General features: G+C 40.5%; 1 protein-coding gene across 1 annotated transcript in view; it reads right to left on the bottom strand.

Moving 5' to 3' along the window:
- Nucleotides 1-14,716: 14,716 nt before the first annotated feature.
- Nucleotides 14,717-23,430, bottom strand: part of LOC137981677 (uncharacterized) — a 22,706-nt gene continuing 13,992 nt past the window's right edge. The window contains exons 4-8 of the mRNA XM_068828748.1: nt 19,889-20,116; nt 18,771-19,025; nt 18,271-18,495; nt 16,646-16,798; nt 14,717-15,067 (exon numbers count right to left, since the gene is read on the bottom strand). Coding sequence (XP_068684849.1) covers nt 14,717-15,067; nt 16,646-16,798; nt 18,271-18,495; nt 18,771-19,025; nt 19,889-20,116 — 1,212 coding nt within the window. The remainder of the gene's footprint in view (nt 15,068-16,645; nt 16,799-18,270; nt 18,496-18,770; nt 19,026-19,888; nt 20,117-23,430) is intronic.

The raw sequence follows: 23,430 nt of genomic DNA, 5'->3' as shown, positions 1-23,430 counted from the left end.
TTGGAGATGAAAGTGTCTTAAGGGCCCATTTTTATTCTAGACGAAACGGGATCGTTTGTTATTGTTCTGAATCTCGAATAGCCTATTCCGACTGGCCAACTACTTTTGTCGCACCAGTTCGTGTCGTTGAAAACAAGAAACATCGATATTAGCCTGATCGTCGTGTGGTTTAACGGGTGATTTTAACTAGCGAAACCGCTAAAATTACCTTTTATCTTTAGGCAGTCAGGCGACTTAGACATTGGAGAATCACTGGAGCGGAATTTTACGGTTCGGCTATTCAGCAAGAGGAATAGAACAATTCTGAAGCTCACGAGCTTGGTGACATTATTTCAGTGCTGAAATGCATGGCTTACTTTAAACTTACTTTTACGTTATCAGTTTCGATTTGTTAGGATACCTAGTACGCAGAAGTAAAATAGTCTTGTAAAGATGCTCGTGCCCAAAAGAGTGGCAAAGTTTGCTGTCTTTGTGCAGCACAAAGTGTTCGCCGCAGCAATCCGTCATTTTGTTCGATACTATTCGACTTCAATTAGAAATACTTTAAACAAATACAATTATAAAATGATCAGTAGAGAACTCATTCAAATCAGGACCTCAAAGATTTTTCGACTGATAGCTTTTGACGAAGAAGATTCTGAAAAAAAAAGTTGTAATTAAATTATGCGTGGCACGCAATGCATTCAGTGTGAAAATGAGCCTTTAAAGGAATGATCTCAAAGGTGGTTTTCAACGAATGTCTAAAAATACAGATCGATAACAATGGTGTACTGTACGAATGCAGATAGAAGAGGAAAAGATGCTTATGCGAGGTATTTTGTCTTAGTTCACTAACAATACATCCACCATTAAATAAAAAATTGAACAAGATAATAATTTAGTTTTTGTTAGTTAAATCGAAGGACAAAATAGAATCGTCACGTAAATTACTGTCAAGGTGAAGAACGCAAGGTGCCTCTTTTCTGGCTCTATCGAGGGTAATGGACTCTTGGCTCTATCTTATACAAGCAGAACATGTTGGTGTTATAACTTACTCTATCTCTGTAGAGAAAATAGAAGAGAATTGGACAACTTAGTAGAATCGTCATGTAATCGCAGTCAAGATGAAGAACGCTATGTTTCCTTCAATTTTTATTCTCGTTTTGTTTTTGGTTTCTATCTAGCCAATACAAGTAGTACGAAAAGTCATTATGAATAGTTTATCCTTTTAGAGAGTTAAAGTACGCGATACTTTGAACAACTTCGTTAACAACAAAATTGCCACATAAGTTTCAAGAAAAACATGTTTTGGGCGATGCTATAAGGGAATCCTTGCTGACGTCATTGTTTAAATTCTATTCATTAGCATACGGGTTTTCTCGCAGAAGGCATCATGCTATACTTCAAACGGTACAGAGAGCTTGTTGAATGTACTTAAATCTCCAATTTCAAGTCTCTCAGCTTTGATAACGTGCCAGTTATTAGCCTTTAAAAACTAATAAATTATTTGGTTGCAAGAAGCGCTAATGATTCCAAACATCTTTGTAAATTTCGAATTTTAAAAGTGTCGTTGCTCCAAGATTATTTGGTACTGATCGCGTTGAAATTTTCAGAGAGAGCTATTATGCAATGTACTTTCAATACTCAGTACTTTATTCTTAGCTGACTGACTAGAAAATGATAACCTTGAGGCTAACTAAACAAAGATTCCCCTATATAATTTCGTAAACAAAGTAAGTTTGCGCCCTTCCCACGACATGCGCATAACATCTTTTCATGTTGGTCTTATACTCGGGCCCAGGCCTTTCGCCGACCCAACACTCGCCGTAGAATTTAAAGCCAAATATTCTGTACTTGGTTTGTTTTACAATTTCGTAGCATTTTGCCACCAATTTACCAATATCAAACCAGTCTATGTTCGAACGAAAGTTCTTCTCCAGGACTGGAAGGAGATGCTTGTGTGGTCTTTCACTATAGCACCCCAGTGGTCGGTACTTTATCTCTGCAAAGAAATTAAGATTGATGCCATTCTTAATGCAAAGAAATAGGCATTAAAACCCTGGAATAATTACACGGCAAATGGTAAAACCTGTGTAAACGGATTAAATTGAAAAAAATGAAGTTGAAAAAATTCAAAAATGAAGTTGAAAAAATTGAAAAAAATGAAGTTGAATTAATTCGCGACGTTAGTGCAATTGCGTACTGTCAAACGCGTGTCATGCTATTAGAAAAGCATGCCTGGATTGAAAAAAAAAGTTCATGCTTAAAAATGAAAGCTGTTTATACTTAAAACTGTTTCTATAAGGTTACTTCCGTATTGAATTAACTTGAATTATAATCACCTCATAATCGACATTATTAAAATTAATTAATTATAAACAAGTAAGTGTCACCATTCCTTTAAAAATACAGCAACACACTTGAGTTTAAGGAACACGTTTCGATATTTAAAACATCATCATCTGCCATAGTGAGTGTAATAGTAAAATATTTACAAGACGATCAGTATATATTAAACTATCAGTACAATGATTCTTTGTAATTCTTTGATGGTTCTTGTTGTTGTAGATTAAGGTGGCTGGAATCAGTTTCACTACTTTTAAGGCCCTTTTTTACTAAAAGGGTTGTCACTACAACACTGTATCACGAAACAGCAATGTTATGGTGCCATATGAAACACCAATTATTGCTTAACAAAATGCGCCTAAAATTGTGACGTAATAGGTTACCGTGACAACGTGAAAGCTCTCCAAACCACCTTGTATTTCGTATTTACTTGCTTATATCTCAAAAGTGAACTCGGTGACCCCCATTTTTTCTTGTAGAATAGTAATTAGCAATCTGAGAGAGAACTATCGACAAAGTTTAAAAAAAAATTATTGGAAGCCAATTTAGGGCTACCCTAAATGTTTCGAAAAATTACGTCACTATTATGTCAGAATAGTGGGCGCATTTTGTTTATTTAATTTACTTAATTTACTTATTTAATTGGCCCAAAATAATATACCCATACAGTGCACGAACTAACTGAGGGAGGATAACACAAGGGGGAAACTGAATTCCCATTTTAAACTGTTCTCCTATATAAATATGGATAGCAACACGTATACATTACTATGTACAAAATACAAAACTCTAAAAATATGCGTTATGAAAATGACTTTTTAAAAAATTATCTATGCATAAAACAGATTACTGTTGACTAGATAACAAGAGTGGAATGAAACTTGATTTAAATTGTCTTAGAGACTTAATCGCAAAAATATGGGAAGGTAGCGAATTCCAATCATTGATGTGTCTATTAAAAAATGAAAATTTAAAATAATTTGTGCGGGCATGTTTTGGTGTCAAAAGATTTTGACTAGATCTTAAACTTGCTTCACCTATTAAGTCAAAGTTCTTAATGCTATCTATATTACAGAGACCAAATAATATTTTGTACATCTGAACAAGACAGAGGTATTTCCTCCTTAATTCTAGGGAAGGCCAGTTTATATTTTTAAGTCTTTCATAGTACTCAAGTCTAGGGCCACATATCAGCCTCGTGGCTCTCCGTGGTATTGACTAATAACATTGGTATGTTTAATAAGGGTTCCACACAGCACAGCAGTACTCCAGTGATGGTCTGACGAAGACTTTGAAGGCTGTCTCTACCGCTACTGGAGACTTGTACCCAACCGATCGCCTAATGAACTCCATGGTACGCCTTGCCTTTGCACAGATTGAAGATATACGTTGATCGCAAGATAGGGTCTCAGATACAGTGACACTAAGGTGCTTGTGATGATCAACAGTTTTAAAGGTCGTGCCATTTAAAGAGTAATCACATTTAATTGACTGTTTCTGCCTTAAAACATGTGAGATACGACATTTTTCTTCCTTGAGTTGTATCATGGAAGGAAGCGTCCCACCAATTGCTCACAGATTCCAAGCCTCCTTGAAAAAGTTGGTTGATTTAATTTGCTTGTGAAGAAAACTGTCGTCCGCAAAGAGGTCTATATTGCAGTATACACTGGATGGAATGTCATTACTGAATATTAGGAACAGGAGTGGACCCAGTATGCTCCCCTGAGGAACCCCTGACGTAACATTTAGCCAACTCGAAGTTTTACCTTCAATAACTACTCTTTGTACTCTTCCAACAAGAAAATTTCTTACCCAATCATTCACTAGACAATTAATGCCGTAAGCAGTAATTGGTGTTTTTATATGGTACCATAACATTGCTGTTACGTGATACAGTATAGTAGTTATAACCCATCTAATACGAAAGTATCTAAAACTGGTTAAACTGGTTCCCGCCACCTTAAATGTCCGTAACAAGCAGATGAATTCGAAGGAACCAACAGTATTATAGAAAACACAACTGACGTGATCAACTTGTTTGGTGAGTTAAGACAACAAAAATGTTGATCATGCCAGTGTAGCAAGTACGTTTTTCATGTCGTTTTTGTTACATAAACTTGTAAGACTGTTTGACTCTTGCAAGCAACCATTTCAAACAGCCAAGACGATTTCGTTTTTCGGATTTTGAGACGGCATTCTTTGTGGCAGTTGAGCCTTCTGGGGCATCACCGCAGAGGTCATGGGTTCGAATCCCGTTGAAGCGTGTCTAGAAGAGACAATTGCTTAAATTGTTCCGCTCAGTGCTAGGACCACGTCTCCCAATTTCGTGGAATCCAATTGTTGTTATACATAATTGAATCTAGTTATTAGCCTTTCCTGACCCCTTCTAGAGGTCTTGGAGTTTTCTTTGATAGTCCCATGAGGATATTAGGGAGTTTATTTTATTTTATTTGACTTCGCCCCAACAAATGTGTGGCAGGGAGGCCACGACAGCATAACCAATTACTGTGGTCCCAAAAATTAATACTGAATTACAAAAATATTAAGCTTAATAGTTAAAAAAGCAAGTTATATCTTTAACAATCGGTTGGGCCATATTACATTTAGGACAAACAGATTTCCATGTTTTAGGATTGTCCGGGTTGTAAATGTTCAAGAGGGCATTTGTATAATATCCAAAAAGTTTATTTTTAAACGAAGCGAGTGAAAGAGAATTGTCTTTAATGTAGGTAAGTAGAGAATTCCAGATCCTGCTTGTACGTATAAAGAATGAGCGCTGGTAAGTTAAAGTTCTATACTCTCTTGGTAGTATAGGTAGTAGCATTACTGGCATGGCAGACGAAAAGAAAAAGAAAAGATGACGTCCACGACAACGATAAGTCATTTCAAAATAGAACTGCACAGTGGTATAGATTTCGTTATTAGTCCACCTTGCAAAGGCTGTGCCGTAAGGGCGGAGCATTCTATGACTGAGCTAACACAAGCAGTTTTGAATTTAAGTAGAGAGTAAATTACTCACGTTACCGTCGGAGAAACTTTAAATTTGGTTATTTTGCGTTGTTGCTTGGTAGAGCACTTCACAGAAATCTTCTAAAATGCGTGAATTGCGGCACGATAGAATAATATCGTAGCTCCCTAGCTTTGTCGTTGCCAGAGGCAGTGCTACGTGCTCAGTAATGAGACAGTTCTGTAATATACTAATTAGCACACTTCTGTCATCTACATCTTCCCTAGCTTCCTATAACATTTTTAAAGCAGCTGATACTTATAACAATAACCCCACCTTGGCAGTTCAGAGTGTTGCAAATTCGGCTTTGAAAGCCTGCTCCAAGCCGAGTGCAGTCTCTACCTCCACCAGATGGTCGAGGATTGTTGCAAGCTCTCCTTCGAAATTGAATCCCTCCGCCGCAAGATTTAGAACAAGGGCTGAAGTTTGTCCAATGTGCATATCCACCGTCAACTGTAAATTAAAAAAAAAAACAACAAAACAAAAAAAACAATGGCAATGCTCAGAGCCCGAGGCTATTAACTACTAAATTACCTTGTAAAGTTAAGTTAAGTCTGTTTACGAGCCAAGCGGCCCATCAGGGTCGGAGCTTATCCGGTTTCTGTGGCATGAAGCGACTAGGAGTATTTTTACTCCCCCCTGGATGGGATGCCAGTCCATAGCAGGGTTACCCACTTAAGAAAACTACAAACTTTGGCCTAAAATCTACAACTTTTATTGGTGCCAAAGTGTGGAATTCTTTACCGGATAAATTACGTTCAACGAAAATTCTTAAGGAATTTAAGAAGTCTGTGAGAGAATTACATCTGTAATGTACATAATTTTATGTTTCATTGTAATAATTTTAAGAGTTAGGATTGTTTATTTATTGATATAGTTAGAATGTTAGTTATTAATTGATCATGTATATATACATATACAATTTTTATTTATTTATTTCACTTTTCTCGGCATATTAGCATGTATTTGCTAGGGGCCTAATCAGCCTCATCAACCCGAGTTGAAATGAAGTTACTTACTTACCCATTTATACACCTGGGTGGAGATTGGCACCGTGGGAGTAAAGTGTCTTGCCCAAGAACACAACAAAATGTCCCCGGCCTGGACCCGAATCCGGACCACTCGATCCGGAGTCGAGCACACTAACGCCTCTCGTTACCTTGTGACGACAGATAATTCTCCGATAAAGAGGTAAAGATATACTGCTTTCACTTAAACTGGGGTGAATCACTACTTCTGGTCAATAATACTTCTTTTCACCTATTTTTTTCCGTTCTACTTGAACTTGAAGGTAAAAGACGTAGCTAAACGTGGTCGTTAAACTAATCAGTCCTTAAACTATGTTAAGCCAAAAAGATTATAGCCTTAGGAATTAAAGAAGTTAAGACAAGGACACGTTTGTAAATGTAAATGTAAATGTAATGCTTTGTTTATAGTGGAAGTGCACTTAGCTATCAAGCTAGTTAACAGGCACCCCACTTTTAACAATGTGAAAGAAACAATTCAAAGTTAACAGAAACATTATTAAGAAGCCCAACTAGCAGGAGGCAACCAGTTGGCTATTCACAAAGCGTGGTAGAGTTGAATCCGGGACAACCGGAAACAAATCCTAACCAGAGGTTAGAGCGGGATTTGAACCCGGAGCAGCCGCATGCAAACCCAACGCCCTAACTACTCGACCACGCTGCCTCCTTGAAAGGGTTCTCATCATAACAGAGATTTTCGAAGCGCATTTTATTAGGGCTCTTTGAAGGATCTACTATATTTGATAGCCAGATTAATACTGCTATTTAGAATACGGATCAGCACACATTTGAAAAAGAAAAAGAAAGAAGAAAAAAAAAAGTTATTTTGATGGATCGAGCCTCTTTATTTCTGAACGGGCCACCACCACCACTAACTATAGTCCAGGCAATCCGGGTGTGAATAAAGTCATGCCACTATGATACCGCCGACCAGTGAAAATCGAGGTAAAGCCACCTAAAGAGGCATTCAGCGCTGCATCATTAGCCATAGATTATTTATACCTGATTGCAGACTTAGCCCTTGTCGCTAGCAGCGAGCTGAGTTTTTTTTGTTTCCTCGATCAAATCTTTCGTTTTTTAGACCCGGTCTTTTTCACACTTTTTACCTAGGGAGAACCTTCCCGTTTCGACTTCTGTCCTCGTTTCAAGCGTTTAATGGCCTAGTAATGATGATATCGCCTCGCATATTCCTTTAACACAACCGCATCGACTACAAATAAATGGCGAACTCAACACGCGATAAAGTGAAGAATACCCGCGTCAAACTGTGCGGGTGTTAACGAGTGTTGACATCTATAACACCTTAGGGGATTAACATTTCAGTCACGAAAAAACATAAAAATTTGCGATAACTCCGCCAACAAAAAAGCATTTTCAAATAATGTCTTTTTTACAAGGAAAAAAAAAATATAATGAGCTATCTTATGGTAGCTTTTTAACATCTTGCAAAATTTGAGACCGAAAAGGTGAGCAATACCCTTAAAATGTTATTTTAGAATCGACAATTTATTAGACATGTCGAAGTTCTAAATCTAAAAGTAGACATACCTGCACGTGGAATGAATAAATCTTAAACTTTCCGCTGGTATAGACGAAAATCGACGTTTTTGTCATTTGTGAAAAACCTGTCTGGCAGATTTAACTATTTATTTCTCTACATAATTATTTTTTTCTCGCTTTCGGAAATCCTGAAATTTTTGAGGTGGGGTTTGTACGGCTGGTTTTCGAGAAAAAAAGCCTTTGAAGTGTCTAGTTTCCAGTCCCCCCTCCAGGAGCTCGGTCACTATGTTTAGCATTTTCCCCTGATTTGCATTTATTTGTTCGTAATTAAATTAAAATTACATTCACATCAATTGCAGTGACTAACACTTCAGAAGATACTTCCTGTTGCTTTAATTTCACAGATTCCAAAACCTTGATCTTTTTCTTCGGGAAAACTGAGTAAGCCACCTGTAGTAAGCCACCTTAAGTCGCCGCTCTTGTCTCCGCTCTGTCTGGCATAGGTCGTCCACGACTCACTTCCATAAAGGAGAGTCGACAGGACACAAGCTTGGTAGACGCACATCTTGGTCCTTTCGCTCAACAGGTCATGCCCCACACTCGCTTGTGAGTTGGCCATGACAGCAGCTGCTTTGGCGATCCTGCGGCTGATCTCAGCATCAAGCGAAGTTGAGCTTGACACGGTGGAGCCCAAGTAGGTGAAAGTGTCCACAACCTCCAGCTCCGTGTGTCGTCGATGTGATGATTGGGAGGGGGGGGGGGGGAACTCAGCACCTTGCGCTAGGATGTTGGTCTTCCTGAGGCTGATCGTTACCCCAAACTGCTTGCAGGCGTGGGACAGCTGCTGCTGCTTTCGACACTTCTCCTGCACCTGACGTAGGGAGAAGATCATGTCCACTGTGAACCTCCCGGCTGTCAAGCCACACTGTGACTCGGGGTTGACTTGCGAAGCAAGGCTCTGCAGGCGGGTCAAGGTGACCTGAGCGAAGACTTTGCCCAACGATGCTCAGAGAGAGAGATGCCGCGATAGTTGTTGCAATCACTACGGTCACCCTTGTTCTTGTACAGGGTGACTATGTTGGCATCTCTCATGTCTGTCATCTCTCATCTCTCCCAGCACAGGCAGGGGAGCTCATGAAGCGGGTTGCAGGATGGTTTGCTTCTCATGCTTCAAAACTTCCGGCGGGATAACCGTCCTTCCCCGGTGCCTTGCCACTGGCGAGACCGTCGATGGCTATGCGGAGCTCTTCCAGTGTGTCCGTGTTGTCAAGCTCCTCTATGACTGGCATCCCAGGCAGGGCAATGAGGGCAGCGTCTGTGACGATGTTTCTGCCGACGAGTTGAGTAGAGCTCGAGATAATGCTCCCCAACGCTGCAGCTGCATGCTCTGATCAGTGATGACATCGCCAGTTGATTTTGATTTGAGCGGGGGCTGTTTTGACGCTCGTAGGGCGCATAGGTTCTGCCAGTACTCGTTGGCACAGTGGCGGCGGTCTGCTGGGCCTTGCTCCTAGCTGCTTGAAGGGCGTCGCGTGTGCTTGGGGAAGGGTTCTGCTTTGTGAGCCAGCATCGCTTTCCTCTTGGCCTCCGTGACTGGCTGAATTCTTCCCAGCAAGCCTCGAACCAGTCAGCATTCTTGCGTTCTTTCTTGCAAAATGCAGCCATGGCTGAGTCGTAGATGGCATCACGGAGGTGAGACCATTTGGCATCCGGGTTGCTGGTTGTTGGTTGCTCAGCAAGTTTCTCCTTGAGCCTAACAGCGAAGCTCTGAGCCTTAACGGGGTCGGAAGTGCCACAGGTGTTGATGCGGGTGCGACCCTTGGTCGTGCCGTGGTGGATCTTCAGCCTGACCTTGCTTGCAACGAGCGAGTGGTCTGTGTCACAGTCAGCGCTGTGATAGCTTCTTGTGTGGTGGAGGGCACTGCTGACGCCCGCTCTCCTAGTGATGGTGAGGTCTAGCTGGTGCCAGTGGCGGCACCAAGGGTGTCTCCAAGACACTTTGTGCAGCTCCTTACACTTAAAGTAGCTGTTGGTGATGCAGAGGCCGTAGTGACAGCAGAGTTCGAGCAACCTCTGCCCGTTCTCATTCATCCTGCCGACACCGAAGTGGCCGAGGCAGGTAGGCCATGCTTGCCAGTCGGGTCCCAACGCGAGCGTTGAAATCGCCCTAGCAAATATATGCCCCTAGGAACTTGGGATTTCGGATAGTGTTTCCTGCAGAGCCTCGTATAATTGATCCTTGGCTTCTGAGGTGGAGGTCAGAGTCGGGGCGTAGGCGGATATGATGTTCACAAAGCCCGCCGACGTTTTCATGCGAAGGGCAAGAATTCTCGATGACCCTCCAGAGGGGGTTTCTGTGGTGGCAATCAGTGAGTTTCTCACGAAAAAAACCTATGTGACCCACTGTCAGGCCTTTCCCAGCCAGGCGTAGTTTCCTGGAAACAGGCGACGTCGATTCGAAGAGTTGAGGAGTCTTCGTAGTTTTTTTTTTGCTTTTGACTGCTTGGTGATTCAAGTACTTGCTCTCTTTTGTCTTGGGAGGTTCCCCTAAGCTCTATGCACCCAGTAGAGCAGGCAAGCAATGACGGGGCGGCACCTGACTGGCTGGGGGCTGCCCAGTTTGGCGGGCGGGCGGTACGGTACAAAAAAAAAAACAACAAACACTTTATTTCACATTTCCATTACATGGTTTGTAAAACTTATTAAATAATTAGCAACTTAACACATAGAATATTCAATTACAATTTAAAATTTAAATGCCTAGCAGCTAAATATTATTACATAGAAGGAAATGCCTAGCAGCTAGATAAATTCTAGAACCGTAAGGTTTTCGAGCTAGCAGCTAGCTCTTTGAAGGTAGTTTCGAATGTACAGGACATCACACAATACTAGACATACACAACATCGTACAACATACACAAACACACATAGATGGCAAAAAATAAAAAATAAAAAATAAAAAAAAAAAAGCAGTCATAATAGTGCATGGCCACATGCATAATTAAAATATTTTTTATTATGTTAATTGTTCGGCCAACCAGTATTCTTTCAATTTTTTAGGAAAAGTTATAAGTTGAGAAGTTTTTAACATGGGTGGGGAGCTGTTGCCACATTTCAGTCGCCATAGCCGATGTTGTTTGCTTTCCTATGTTAGTCCAGAAACGTGGTTTGTAGAAGTTACTTTTTTGAAGCATATCTCGTATTATATGTATGGACTTCACTTGCATAGCGAAAATGCTGGCTGAATATATTTGGTATTTTTTTTTTTAAATGCCATTGATGAGTGAAGTTAAGAAGTTTTAGTTTATAGATATTCTTAACAGTAAGTAAATCCAGTAAGTTAAGTAATGGTAATGCACTGTCTGTCTGTATCTGGTGGCAAAGAACATCTGATTTTTTTTTGGATTTTTTTTAAATTGGGGTAGTAAATGCACTACCCCAGGAGGTTATCGCATAAATATATATAAGGATAGATCAGGTTATAGTATAGTTGTTTAAGTTGTGAAAGGGAGGTGGAATGTCAAAGTTTGCCATCCAATGAAAGCTGCGTCTCGCAGTGAAGCCCAATGAACCTGCGGGGGGCCCCCCCCCCCCCCCCCCCCCCCCCCCCCCCCCCCCCGGACGAGACCCCTGGCGCTCCTTTTTACGCCAATCAGTCGAAGCGTAGAACCGGTAAACTGCATCGTCCCGTGTTGTGCCGGAGTCTTGCGACACCGCTGGAGTGCCCTCTCCAGTTTGCGGCCTCTGCGGGAAGATAAGGAGAGCTGGGCTGCCCATACGACAGTGTCCCCCCCTCGGTGTAACTGGCTGGGTCCAAGGGAAAGGAAGAACCCAATAAAACTTGGGGCTAGTTCCTCTGCAGAAGCTGCCGACTTGCCATCCACCCTAGGGGCCATCCGCCCTAGGGGCACCACTACGGATTCGTCCTCGAGGTTTACTCCTGAAGCCTTCCTGAGATCAGGTATAGCCGCAAGGCAGCGGAATTTTGAAATCAGGGTTTACCTTCCCCTAGATGGGCAGTCTTCACATGCTAAGAGCCCCATCTACCCTGGGCAACTGGTTTTAAGGCGCCAATGGCTTCGCCTTCGCCCTTTCCTCCTGTCGGGTGCCAGTTCCGCCGCGCGGAGGCCAGAAGTTGGACTTTGCTGACAGAGGCTCTGAGAGTCGCACGCCATTGGGAGCATTTCGAGAGGTTGTGAGAGCCTAGCCTCACAACCCACAGTCGGGTCTCTTTGAGTACTTCGTAAGTTTTGCTTGTCGTTTTCAACAAGTTCGGTCATCTTGGTCATGATAGGCTGTCTTGATCCATAACAACGGTTTTTTTCACTCGTTCCTTTGTCAGCGGGAAGTATCAAGACGTCGTTGTCGTTCCTTAGTCGTTCAGTGCTTGTCGTTCGTCTTTGTCAGGTTGTTGTCCTGTAGAGAGGCCGATTGTATAGTAGAAGCTATTCTACTTCTGATGTTGTCCTTGGTCGCTCAGATAATTCTCTTTGACGAGACAGAACCGCCTCAACACTGGATACATCGTTTCATCAGTCGGTATACGTTTCGGGCGTCACGGAATGTTTTAGTCCGTACGAGAGAACTTGTGTCTCAGTCTCCCGTCCCTTCCCTTCCCGTCCCGTCCCTCCTCAAACTCCCTCATCGCGCAGAATGGCCGGACATCATTAGTTTATTCATAAAGCTCGCACGCGCGTTAAGTTATTTTAAATTTGGAGACCTTATATTGACTTAGTTACAAAGAAATGCACTAGTTAATCTGCCAAAACAGGCCTAACACATTTGCTTTTTACCGGCCTTTACTGGTACAAAATGTTATAAGACAAACGGGCTTTTGGAGATTAAGGATTCGTCTATTAAGTTCCGAACTCCGTTTTTGATTTTAACAACTTTAAGAAGTGTCCGTTTTTACAACGCGTTCCCAAACTAAAATAATGTATTCCAATTTAGGAAAATTCACAACAAATCCGGTCTGTTTTTATTCGTGTAATATGGAAACCTATCTCAGAAAACAACGTTTTTACGATACAGGTTTGAAGTTTGGTCGGAAATGAGTGTAAAATTGGCGGAGAATGAAATGTAGAGCTTCCACGGAAATTCATTATCACCACTTAATTCCAGAGTGGATTTTTGTAGTTCTGAATCTTAAAACTGTATTAAAATTCGCAGGGAAAGTTTCCCTGTTTGCAAGGAATCACAAAAATTCCGCCTAGCAATACTCTTTTTCTTTACTTGAACTTTATTTTAATGTCTTAGCCACGCATGAGAAGTTAAATTATTTTCTGAATTTCGTTTCTCGAGAGTTTCCCCATAGAAAACGGGAGACGATTCAGAATTTCTGATCCCCTAAGAACGCGCTGGAAGGGCTTCAGAATCTGAATTATCTCACAAAAAACAGGGTAGCATTCAAAATTTCTGATTCCCCAAAGAACACAGGAAAGGATTCAGAATTCTGATCCCTCACAAATACAAGGAGCAGAATTTCTGATCCCCTCAAGAACATATAGTCCCAAGAGGATTCAGAATACCTCTTCACTCAAGCATCCTTGGAGAAGAACTGTAGCAGTCGCAGATCCAGGGGAGGGGTCCGGCCCATCACGCCGTCCCCTTATTTTTGGACCAAAGCCACCAAAGCACCATAGAACAAGCTACAAAACTGTGAAAGGGCAAAAACAAATGTTTTGACAGCGGGCTCCCACCTTACCTCCAGGCCTGGATCCGCCACTGTTTAGTTTTTCTGTCTGGCCTCAGGGCAGTGACATGTCATAAAATCTGAGGTTAAAGTCAATGATTCTGAAGTAGATTGAGGACCGATTGTTCAACCATGTAAGTAGTATAGGGGGATGACTAGACCAAATTACTTAAAATGGCGGCCGGTGGAAAATTCTACCCAAACCGTTTTTTTTTTTTTTGATGAGATGCAATCCTTGAAGGTATAGGAGGGGTTTTAATGAGATTCAATTCACGTAGGTGTACGAGTGTAAATCCAAGATGGTGGAGGCATTGAGCGTTAAGAGTTTGAAGAGAGGCACATGTGTATTTGTTTTGGATGTTACGATGCTTTATTATTTGGAGTGAAGTGTACTGTGCTCTGGTGGTTATGATTCCGCCCAACCAGTCGGATAGTGTTGCGCTTATATAGGGAAAGAACAATGGAGTAGCTAAGAACTAATGAGAAGGCATTGACGTCGCATTCAAACGAGTTGAAGCAAGTTTAAGGGTTGGTTAGAAAAACCAGTTTTGAAGATGATCACTATTCAAAAGGGGCTCCTTAATAATGTAGACTAGAAAAAACCCGTCAAACCGGTTTGCTTTTCATCTTTATGGCATACCCAGAAATGCACACGTTTATAAAGGTAATGGAAAAAATATTTCAATTCAGATGGAGCGAATGATCGAACAGCATATTTTTGCTTTGGAGATGGACGCATTAACAACCGTTTGCAACGACTACAATTGCGCAACAAAATGGTAACCTTACTTCATGAACTTTGGGATAAGATGAAAAAAGGAGGCTGTCGCAAAGTTGAAATAACAAGTGATGATGATGGAATGGAAGTCATAATTGGGGAGCTAATGGTTGTTTGAAGACGTTCTAGTACAGAATAGAGTTTGAGCCTTGCATTGCGGTAGTGAAAGCTGCGATGACAATATTCGCCTTGTCTGATCCTGATACGAATCCTATCGTTGACAAACTGAATGTTTTTAACCTGCGTTGACTGATAGGTGAGGAGTCGAAAGGAGCGTTCTGGATCCTTGACTGGCTCCACTTGAGGCATGTTATCACGCTGTCCAAATTTTCCCCCTTTGAAAGAAGAAACCAAGAACAGTCATGTTTAAACTGAAGGAAATGATACTTTCAAAAGGAATTCAACATCAGCTTGGCCAGTGAGCGTAATCCGTGGTTCTTCTTAATCTCTCCATACTCCAACTTGATCCCTTCTTTCTGTTCATACTCTGTGATGTACTGCTGTTTTTGAGCTTCTGTCTCAAACCAGGAGGGCCAACCACTCGCCTCTTGTTTGATTTTAAGGAAGGTATCGATGTACCCGGTGAAACGTTTAGACGATTTCTGAGGAAAATGCCATACCTCTATCATTCGAACCATACGATATCCCAACTCCAATGCTTTAGCAATCTCCATTCCAGAAAGCATGCGTTCTTCTTCGTTATGTTCACGGAGAATTGTTGCAGGGTCTCGGCACACGTTCTACAAAGAGGAAACATCAGTTTTCCATTGGCACGGTAGGGTAACATAGGATGGAACATAAAGGGCGGTGGAAGGATGTCACAACTAATCAGCCCAAAAAACTCATTGGGTGAACAATTGATTAAGGCTTCACTTGTTAAAAATTTCAGGATGCTGGGATGGAATTTTGCAATATTTGTTTGTCCATTGGTATAATGATGTAAAGTCGACGTAATGGATCTTCTCGTTCTCGTTCACGCGCTTGTAAAGACAGACCGCATTGGTACGTCCTCTAAAGAACGCCTGTCGAGGCTCTAAGGAGGTGCCAAACTTGAGGCTTTCAATAAAGGACTTCATCTCTAGGTTCGTGGTCACTCCTTGTTTAAATTCGCATTCCCATTTCACTTCTACCTGAAATCCAAGCTTCTTGAAACGTTCAATTTTGCGAATGGTACTCTCAAGAAGGTCCTCCATACACGTGTCGTTCACTGGATTCACCGTGTCGGGTAGATAACAAATGAAGATCGAGGCTACTGTGAAACCTACTGTGACGACAACCGTCACACCAGCTCCAACTAAAGTAAGTCCTATCAACCCTCCTACGACACCTTTAGAAAAGCCTAAAAAGGTACTGTCGAGAGATCTTCCCGCTACACTAAAATCTACAGGTGCAACTGGATTGAGCAAATCTAATTCCCCTTCCCGTTGTCAGATCTGCGTCATGGGGAAAAAGAACACCTCCCTCAGAAACAATACCTGTTCCAGAAACACTACAATCAACACTTGCTAGTCAATCTAAACTTCCTGCTGCAAAAGTCGATGAGCCGGTTTTACCCGCGGTGCCAGCATTTATTTTGGAAACTCCTTTGTCTACGCCGACTCGTAAAAGGAGAATAACAAGGAAACCAAGAACACTTATGGTAGCAAGACTGAGAAGAAATAGACAATGGGAACCATACTGAACCGGAAAAAAAAGAAAAAGGAAAAAAAACCTGTTCACCTACAGAAAGACAATATATAACAGAAGGATATCGGTTGCTGTCTTGTTTGTTTTGAGTGAAGATCATGGCATCCAATATAAACAAAAATAAGAGCAGCTCGTGTTGTGAAGAGCTTGAAGAAGAAAGAGTAAAGGAAGCCTACTGGATCACTTTTGCCTTCTTGGTGTATAAGGATATTTATAAGCAGGAACCACTATTAGTCCATGATCATCAAAAAGCGATGTCATGTTTAAATAGAACAGATTTGGATAAATATCGCGAGAATGTCTATTGGCTATGGCATAATTTATTGGACGTGTTGGATGCAATGGTGCCGTACGAACAAGATTGGGTCGCTAACACGCCACCACATGAGGAACAAAAATACATTGAGAAACTTCTTCTGCAGCTTGACCAGTTTTTCAAAACCTGTTGGTACTGGCTAGACTTGATTACTAATTAATGGGGTTAACGAGTTTGACCGGTGATAAGCTGGTTTTCAAAACCCTTATAAAGACACTGTGACCGTGCTCATCACACATCACTTTCAAGATGAGTTACTCAAAATGTGGACTCTGTCTTCAAGACCTTGAAGTCATCAAGCCCGCCTCTGGTATACCTTACATTCGCTGATTATATTGGAAAGAATGTCCCTTCTTCTGCCCTGAAGAGAGTATCCATGGTTATCAACAATGTGTGTGTGACCTTGTGATCCATGAGTACCAAATATTTGAGGGTGGTAAGCGGCTACTGTGCAAGCGTATGGAGACGCCTACATGAAGGGTGTTACGATCAGTAAAGAATCCATTTAGACCCTACTTTACATGAAGAAGGAATTGAAGGACGCGTGTACATACTTTTAATGGGCTGACGAGATGCCTGTGGATACATATTCTGCAAGGGGGTCTCCAGTTTACGAACGAAGAGAAAATGCAAAGAAGGATATGATGCGAAGTCCCAAGCTCAGGAGACAATTTTCAAGAATAGATAAAGTGACTGATTCTGTGTAACATTCAGGACCATCATTTGCTTTGAAACTTGATTGTAATAATTTCGCCATCGTTTGCTTTGAACTTGATTGTAATCATTTCTCCATCGATTGCTTTGGAACTTGATTGTGGTAATTTCTTATGTTTATTCAATAAAATAAATTGTGTTGATATGAAATATTGCCTCGTGTTCATTCTTTTCTTTTTTGTGTGTGTCCATTTCTGGGTGTGCCATAAAGATGAAAAGCAAACCGGTTTGACGGGTTTTTTTCTAGTTAACATTATTAAGGAGACCCTTTTGAATAGTGATCATCTTCAAAACTGGTTTTTCTAACCAACCCTTAAACTTGCTTCAACTCGTTTGACTGTGACGTCAATGCCTTTTCATTGGTTCTTAGCTACTCCATTGTTCTTTCCCTATATAAGCGGCAGCTGAAAATTGAAAAACAAATTCTTTCGTATACTGAACAGTAACTACTTGATGATGATGAAACATGAAAGTTCGTAATTGCCCAACACCGAAAGATCACAAACTGCACTGAAAATTGCCAGTGTTGTTACTGCTTGATTTTGAACCCAATGCTACCCCACAATCTTAACGATGATGGCCAATTGGTTATTTAGGCGATGGTAGCTAAAGTACTAGCTGTTTTGAGAAGATAGCTATATCTTGGGTTTTCTTTGTGGTTGATAATTGTCTTTGGGGCCTCACTGCACCATTCACCTGCTATTTACTGGTGTATTTTAGACATTTTCGTTTTGTTGGGTTCCTATGGCCTGCCCCTGTCACATGCCTTGATTTAGTTCCTTACAGTGGACGTTGCTTTTTGCTTACTTATCAACTTATCTTTCTCATTTATTTAACGGAAATTGTGACTGCCTGGTTCCGTTAGCCATCATGGTTATTCCCGGCAGCTCGTACTGAATAATATATTAGGTTGAAGGGGTTTACCTTCGAAAGAAACTTTGGTGCTGCGTCGGTGTGGAAGTGAAAAACAAAAAATGAGTTTATTAACTGGGTTTATATGGTAAATTAATTGACCACTGTAGATAAATGCAAAAGCTCACGTTTCGTACGTTAGCCCTTCGTCCGAGTTTAAGAGCGAAGGACTAACCCTTGAAAAGTCAGCTTTCAAATTTTTATTCGGTGGTCAATTTACCATATCAACCCAGATGATAAACCCATTTCTTTACTATATCAACCGCACAAGTTGTAAAATTGAAATTGATATATACTGGTACCAATGAAGATTACTTCACCGACCGACAAAGATTGATTGACTGATTGACATACCTGCCACTTTAACATCCCGTACTTGCTAATTGGATCAGCCTCATACATCTTGGTGTATGTAGGAATCAGTGGATTCTCCGAATACAAAGCCCAGCCCTCAGAAAATGAAAGATAGATTGTGCTTGATGCTATCCAACCAATGGGACCCCCGCATGTGTCCGTAAACCGCTCCGTATAACCTTGCACCTACAAATGAGTGTGGAGTGTAAGTGATTAAGTATCCCATTGGGTGCTCACAAAAATAAATGAAGTCAAAATCTGTGAAGACGTACACATTTGTAAACGGTTCTCAGTGTTTGGTACGTTCAAAGATCAAGTAGTTTCAATGAACGACCAGTAAACTTAAATGCAAGTGGTATGATTAAAACGCATGGTTCCTATGACACTCATAATGATTTAATCTTTATTGAATGCAGTGTATTTACATCGTACATACTATGGATTCTCTTATTTCACTTAACCTGAGTGTGGTGCCCAGGCCTTGCCTCATGCGCCGCCATCGTCTTTGATTCATACCTGGGCCCAGGTCTCTTTAAGAAGAAGGGCATATTGTAAGATGCCACTCGGGAGCATCTCGAATCAGACTGTATGTAGAAAGGGACAGCGCTGGAGGGGTTAAAGACGTTTTGCAATTTGATAGGGCAGCCTGGAGTCGACTGATATGGACCGGTCACGTGGAAAAGGTCTGCAATCTCATAATCCATTGTTGCTAGAATCTGGGGAAAGTATTGACAGATAACAACAACTCTTAAAAGTAGACGTTTCGGTTAGTCGAGATATCAATTTCGTGATTGTCTTTTAGTGGAATGTTGAACCACTGAAAATAGCTCTTTTGTGCTCTGTTATTCTTGATGGTAAATACTCTTAATCTTCGTCCGATGTAAACTTCATCACAATCTATGCAATTAATTTTATAAATTACTCCAGTTGATAAATCTTAATTGAATTTGTTTTTAAATTTTTAGATAGAGGCTACAGTCAGTTATGGGTCAGTTTTGGAAACATTGAAAATCTATTTAAATGGTTTAGTTTCCTTGCGATTTTTCCTGATATTCCTTGAATGCGTGGTAGTGTAACGATGACTAAATCAGTTGCTTCATTTTCGAATAGTATACTCTCACCGATTAAAGTTAACTTTTTCGACATCAACACATTTTGAGACGCGGACGGCAACCGGAAGTGTGTAGTTTTCCCTTTTAGCTTGTCTTCACACAACCACATTTACATTGCTAAGTATCTTTTCTCCATTAGATATGATTAGCATAAAAATCTGGGAGATATCACTGTCCTGGCACGAGAAATGTCCTTTTGCGATTGCCGCCCACGTCTCAGAAACGCGCGTGCTTGAGCTCCCTAGTGTGTTTAAGCCAGGAATTACTTGTATCACTCTGCGGACAGTATAGGGTTTTCCAAAATTCGAACATAGTTTCTGAAAATAGACTTAACATGAGTATTAAAAAACGAATCATCATTGTCTTCTTCAAACATTTAGTTACTTAATTTACAGAATTTCAAGGTCGCCGGGATTAATTAATAAGTTTTGCTTATCAGAACTCTTCCACTTTTATTCATATCTCACCTCTTTGGTGTAAGAGAACCAGTTTTTCATGGCAGCAGTCCTCTTTGGACGATACATGGCCGCTTTTTCATCGCTTATGCAGAGCTTGTGTGCATTTGAATCAGATTCATTTGCTGGGATATCTTCTACACTGTAGAATTGGTCAGAGGCGTTAATTATCTTGATGAATTTGTTCTTTGCGTTATCAGCATTAGTCTCCTTTGTGATCGTCTTGGTTAATTCAAGCACCTTTAACAGTAAGATAAATATTTCATCTTAGTGTCCGTGCATACACCTTAAGGAGTATTTTTTGGATAACTTTGTTTGGTTAAAATAGTTGCTTGATTTTTTCTTCATTTCCAAACGGCTAGAGGAAAATTGTTTTCAGAACGCTAGAAGAGTTGTCGACTGAAATGAAAGTTACATAAGCAACTTAAGCTGTCTTAAGAAAAAAGAAAAACAAAAAAAAAAAAAAAAAAATGAAAGAAAGAAGAAGAAAGCAGGATTGGACGACGTGCGAAGAAATGGTCGCGAGATATCTGCTACGTTGCTCTATCATCTGAGCAGACAGCCGAACGGTTGGGTCTTTTGTTGAGCATCGGACTACTGTGCGGGATCCAAAACTCGGCCGAACCAACACTTGGGGTCTTTACATAACTAAGGAGACAGTACTGCTTTTCTAATAGCATCCAAAAATGGTTAGGCTCTCTAGTCTTTCCGGATAAGGACGATACACCGTAGGCCCCATCTCACAACCCTTCACTGTTTATAACCCTGTGGGACGTAAACGAACCCACATACTCGGAGATATTTGCTTCTCAAAAATCCGAGATAATGATGATAATGATCGACTGAGTAATCAAGAGGTTAGAGAAAGTTAGTATCGACAACGAGTTTGACTTTGAGTACGATTTCGTTATTGTGTATCCGCATTGGGCAGTCTGGCGTATTCAATTCGTCCTCGAAAGCTGGTCTGCGACAAGTTTACATCAAAAAGTTGTAGCTGAAAGTACGAGTTTGTCAAAAGGAAATTGCTTTTCGCCGTTTACTGTAAAGGACTTCCACCAGAAAAAGTAGAAACACCAGCAACTTATTCAAAACTGGCACCGAAATGTTAATTTCATCCCATAATAGTATTTCCTGCCGGACTAGAGCTTACATAAATGCGTAGGGCACGACTTTGAGAACGTTGCCGATGCTAACATTGTTTAATATTATTTCAGTTGCGAGTTCAAATTATATCATGTAAGAGTTATATTGAGTTTGTGTTTTTCTAAGTGACACTTCATACATATATAGATATATATATATATATATATATATATATATACATATCTATATCTATCTCTATATATATATATAAATATATATATATATATATATATATATAAACCCCTGAAGAGTGAAGCGATTCACGAAACAGGCTTGTCGGGAAATGTAGTTGCGTCCTTTTTTCCTCTTAAAAAATATATATATATATATAGGAAGAATGAAAAATGAGTCGCTGGCGAACTTCTCACAGGTCTGGTATATTATAATTTCGTGTAAACGTTTCGCCCTTCGGGCTTCTTCAGTACACGCTAAAAACTAAAAACTAAAAATACCTGGTACAACTGAACTTGCGCTATTTATACAAAACTATGAACCAAAAGGTGTAAAATGTTTAAAATTACAAAAAAATTTAAAAAATCACAATAATATGTCATGTAATACGTGCGGTTGGAATAAATCGAGTGGACAATACGTGAGATAAGAAATAGTTAGCTCTATTCCGAAAAAGGCGTTAATCACCAGATATCGAAACTAGTAATTTAAAATAAACAACAGGACTTAGTAAATCATGCAATAAGGTGGCGAAATGATGAGCCCAGGGCCCCTAAGAAGTAATGGAATCCCTGAACAGGGCCTGTGAGAATGCCGATCTGCACAGCGTAATTGGAAAAAAAGCCCAACTGGTTGCACAATTACTCCAGTGAATGATTAATTAAACCTTATTCTATTTTTGGAATTAAACTCGGATCTTTTGTTCAAGCCGTAAGGTTGGAGGGTGCATAACTGTGCGCACCAAAAAGCCTCTCTTGTAAGTAAAACCTTGTCCATATCATCAGTAGTGTCATTAACAATTTTTTCAATAACAATGAACTCAAAGTCAGACATGTGATGTTCTTTTCTATTGAAATGGACGGCCAATTCACACGTGGCCTTGTTGGTCAACATAGCCGATTTGTGATTACGAAATCTGACCTTGAATTCATTCGATGTTGAACCTACGTATTGAATCTTACATGTTTTACAGGTGACTAAATAGATGACATTCTTCGACCTACAGTGTACATTCTGTCTAATGGAGTAAAAACGGCCTGTACACGCGCTGTGAAAGATCTTATTTTCAACAAGATAATGTTTGCATAGATCACATTTGTTCTTACATTTAAAACATCCTACGGGAGTGTTATTGCTGTAATGGGTTTTTTTAGGCCTTGCTAGAATCTCTTTTATGTTTTTGGGTCTTCGATAAGAAGGAATAATTGACCCCTTTGGGAAAATCTGGGATAGCAATGGCGATTCATAAATAAGATGACTAAATGATTTGATGATTTTGCTGATGTTAGGTAGATGAGGGTTGTAGTCGACTACCAGAGGAAAGACGATTTTTTTGTCTTTCGGTTTCGAGGCGAGTAAGTCCTCCCTGGGTAGATCTTTTGCCCTTAAAAATTGCTTATTGACTTCCGCTGGATTATAACCTCTCTCAACGAGATATGTCTGGTATTCTTCACTACGTTGGTCAAATTTTTCAATGGTTGAACAGTTTCTGCGAATCCGGGTGGCAACTCCAAATGGGATTGCCTTAGTGCAATGCCTTGGGTGAGCACTGTTACGTAATAAGTACATATGATGGTCAGTAGGTTTAGAATATACATCCGTTTGAATATACCCGTCAACCAATGAAAGTGTGAGATCTAAGACGTTGAGAGAGGTTTCAGATGATACTACAGTAAATTTTATGGTGGGATATAAAGCATTAATGAAATCAGTGAAATCATTAAGTTTAGTGGCACCTTGCGTCCATAGATCGAAAATGTCGTCTCTATACCGCCACCATAATCTGGGTTTGATTGTACCGGACTTAGCCTTTTGGTCAATAACTCCCATTGCTAAATCAGCGTAACTACAAGCATTTTTCGGGCCCATAGCCGTTCCATGAATTTGTAGGAAATGTTTGCCTTGAAAGTTGGAATTGTTGTGTTCAAGACAGATCTTGACAGCTTCAACAATACATGGAGTGGATGGGACCTGAATTTCACGCGAATTGAGAGCATCGGTAACAGCTTTAATTCCCAAGTTGTTATCGATGTTTGGAAACATCGAGACAACGTCCCAAGAAACGAGAAGAGTGCCTTGGGGAATGGCCCATCCTTATTTAGATCTTCGATTTTTTGCAATAAATGAGTTGTATCTTTGACAAAAGAGGGCAACTTTTGAGCTAATGGTTTGAGATAGTATTCTGTAAAAGCTGAACATCGATAACAACTTGGGAATTAAAGCTGTTACCGATGCTCTCA

Source organism: Montipora foliosa, chromosome 13 (assembly GCF_036669935.1).
Source record: "Montipora foliosa isolate CH-2021 chromosome 13, ASM3666993v2, whole genome shotgun sequence".
Lineage (NCBI taxonomy): Eukaryota > Metazoa > Cnidaria > Anthozoa > Scleractinia > Acroporidae > Montipora > Montipora foliosa.
Note: the sequence above shows the minus strand (reverse complement) of the source record. Positions and strands in the feature narration are given on the sequence as shown.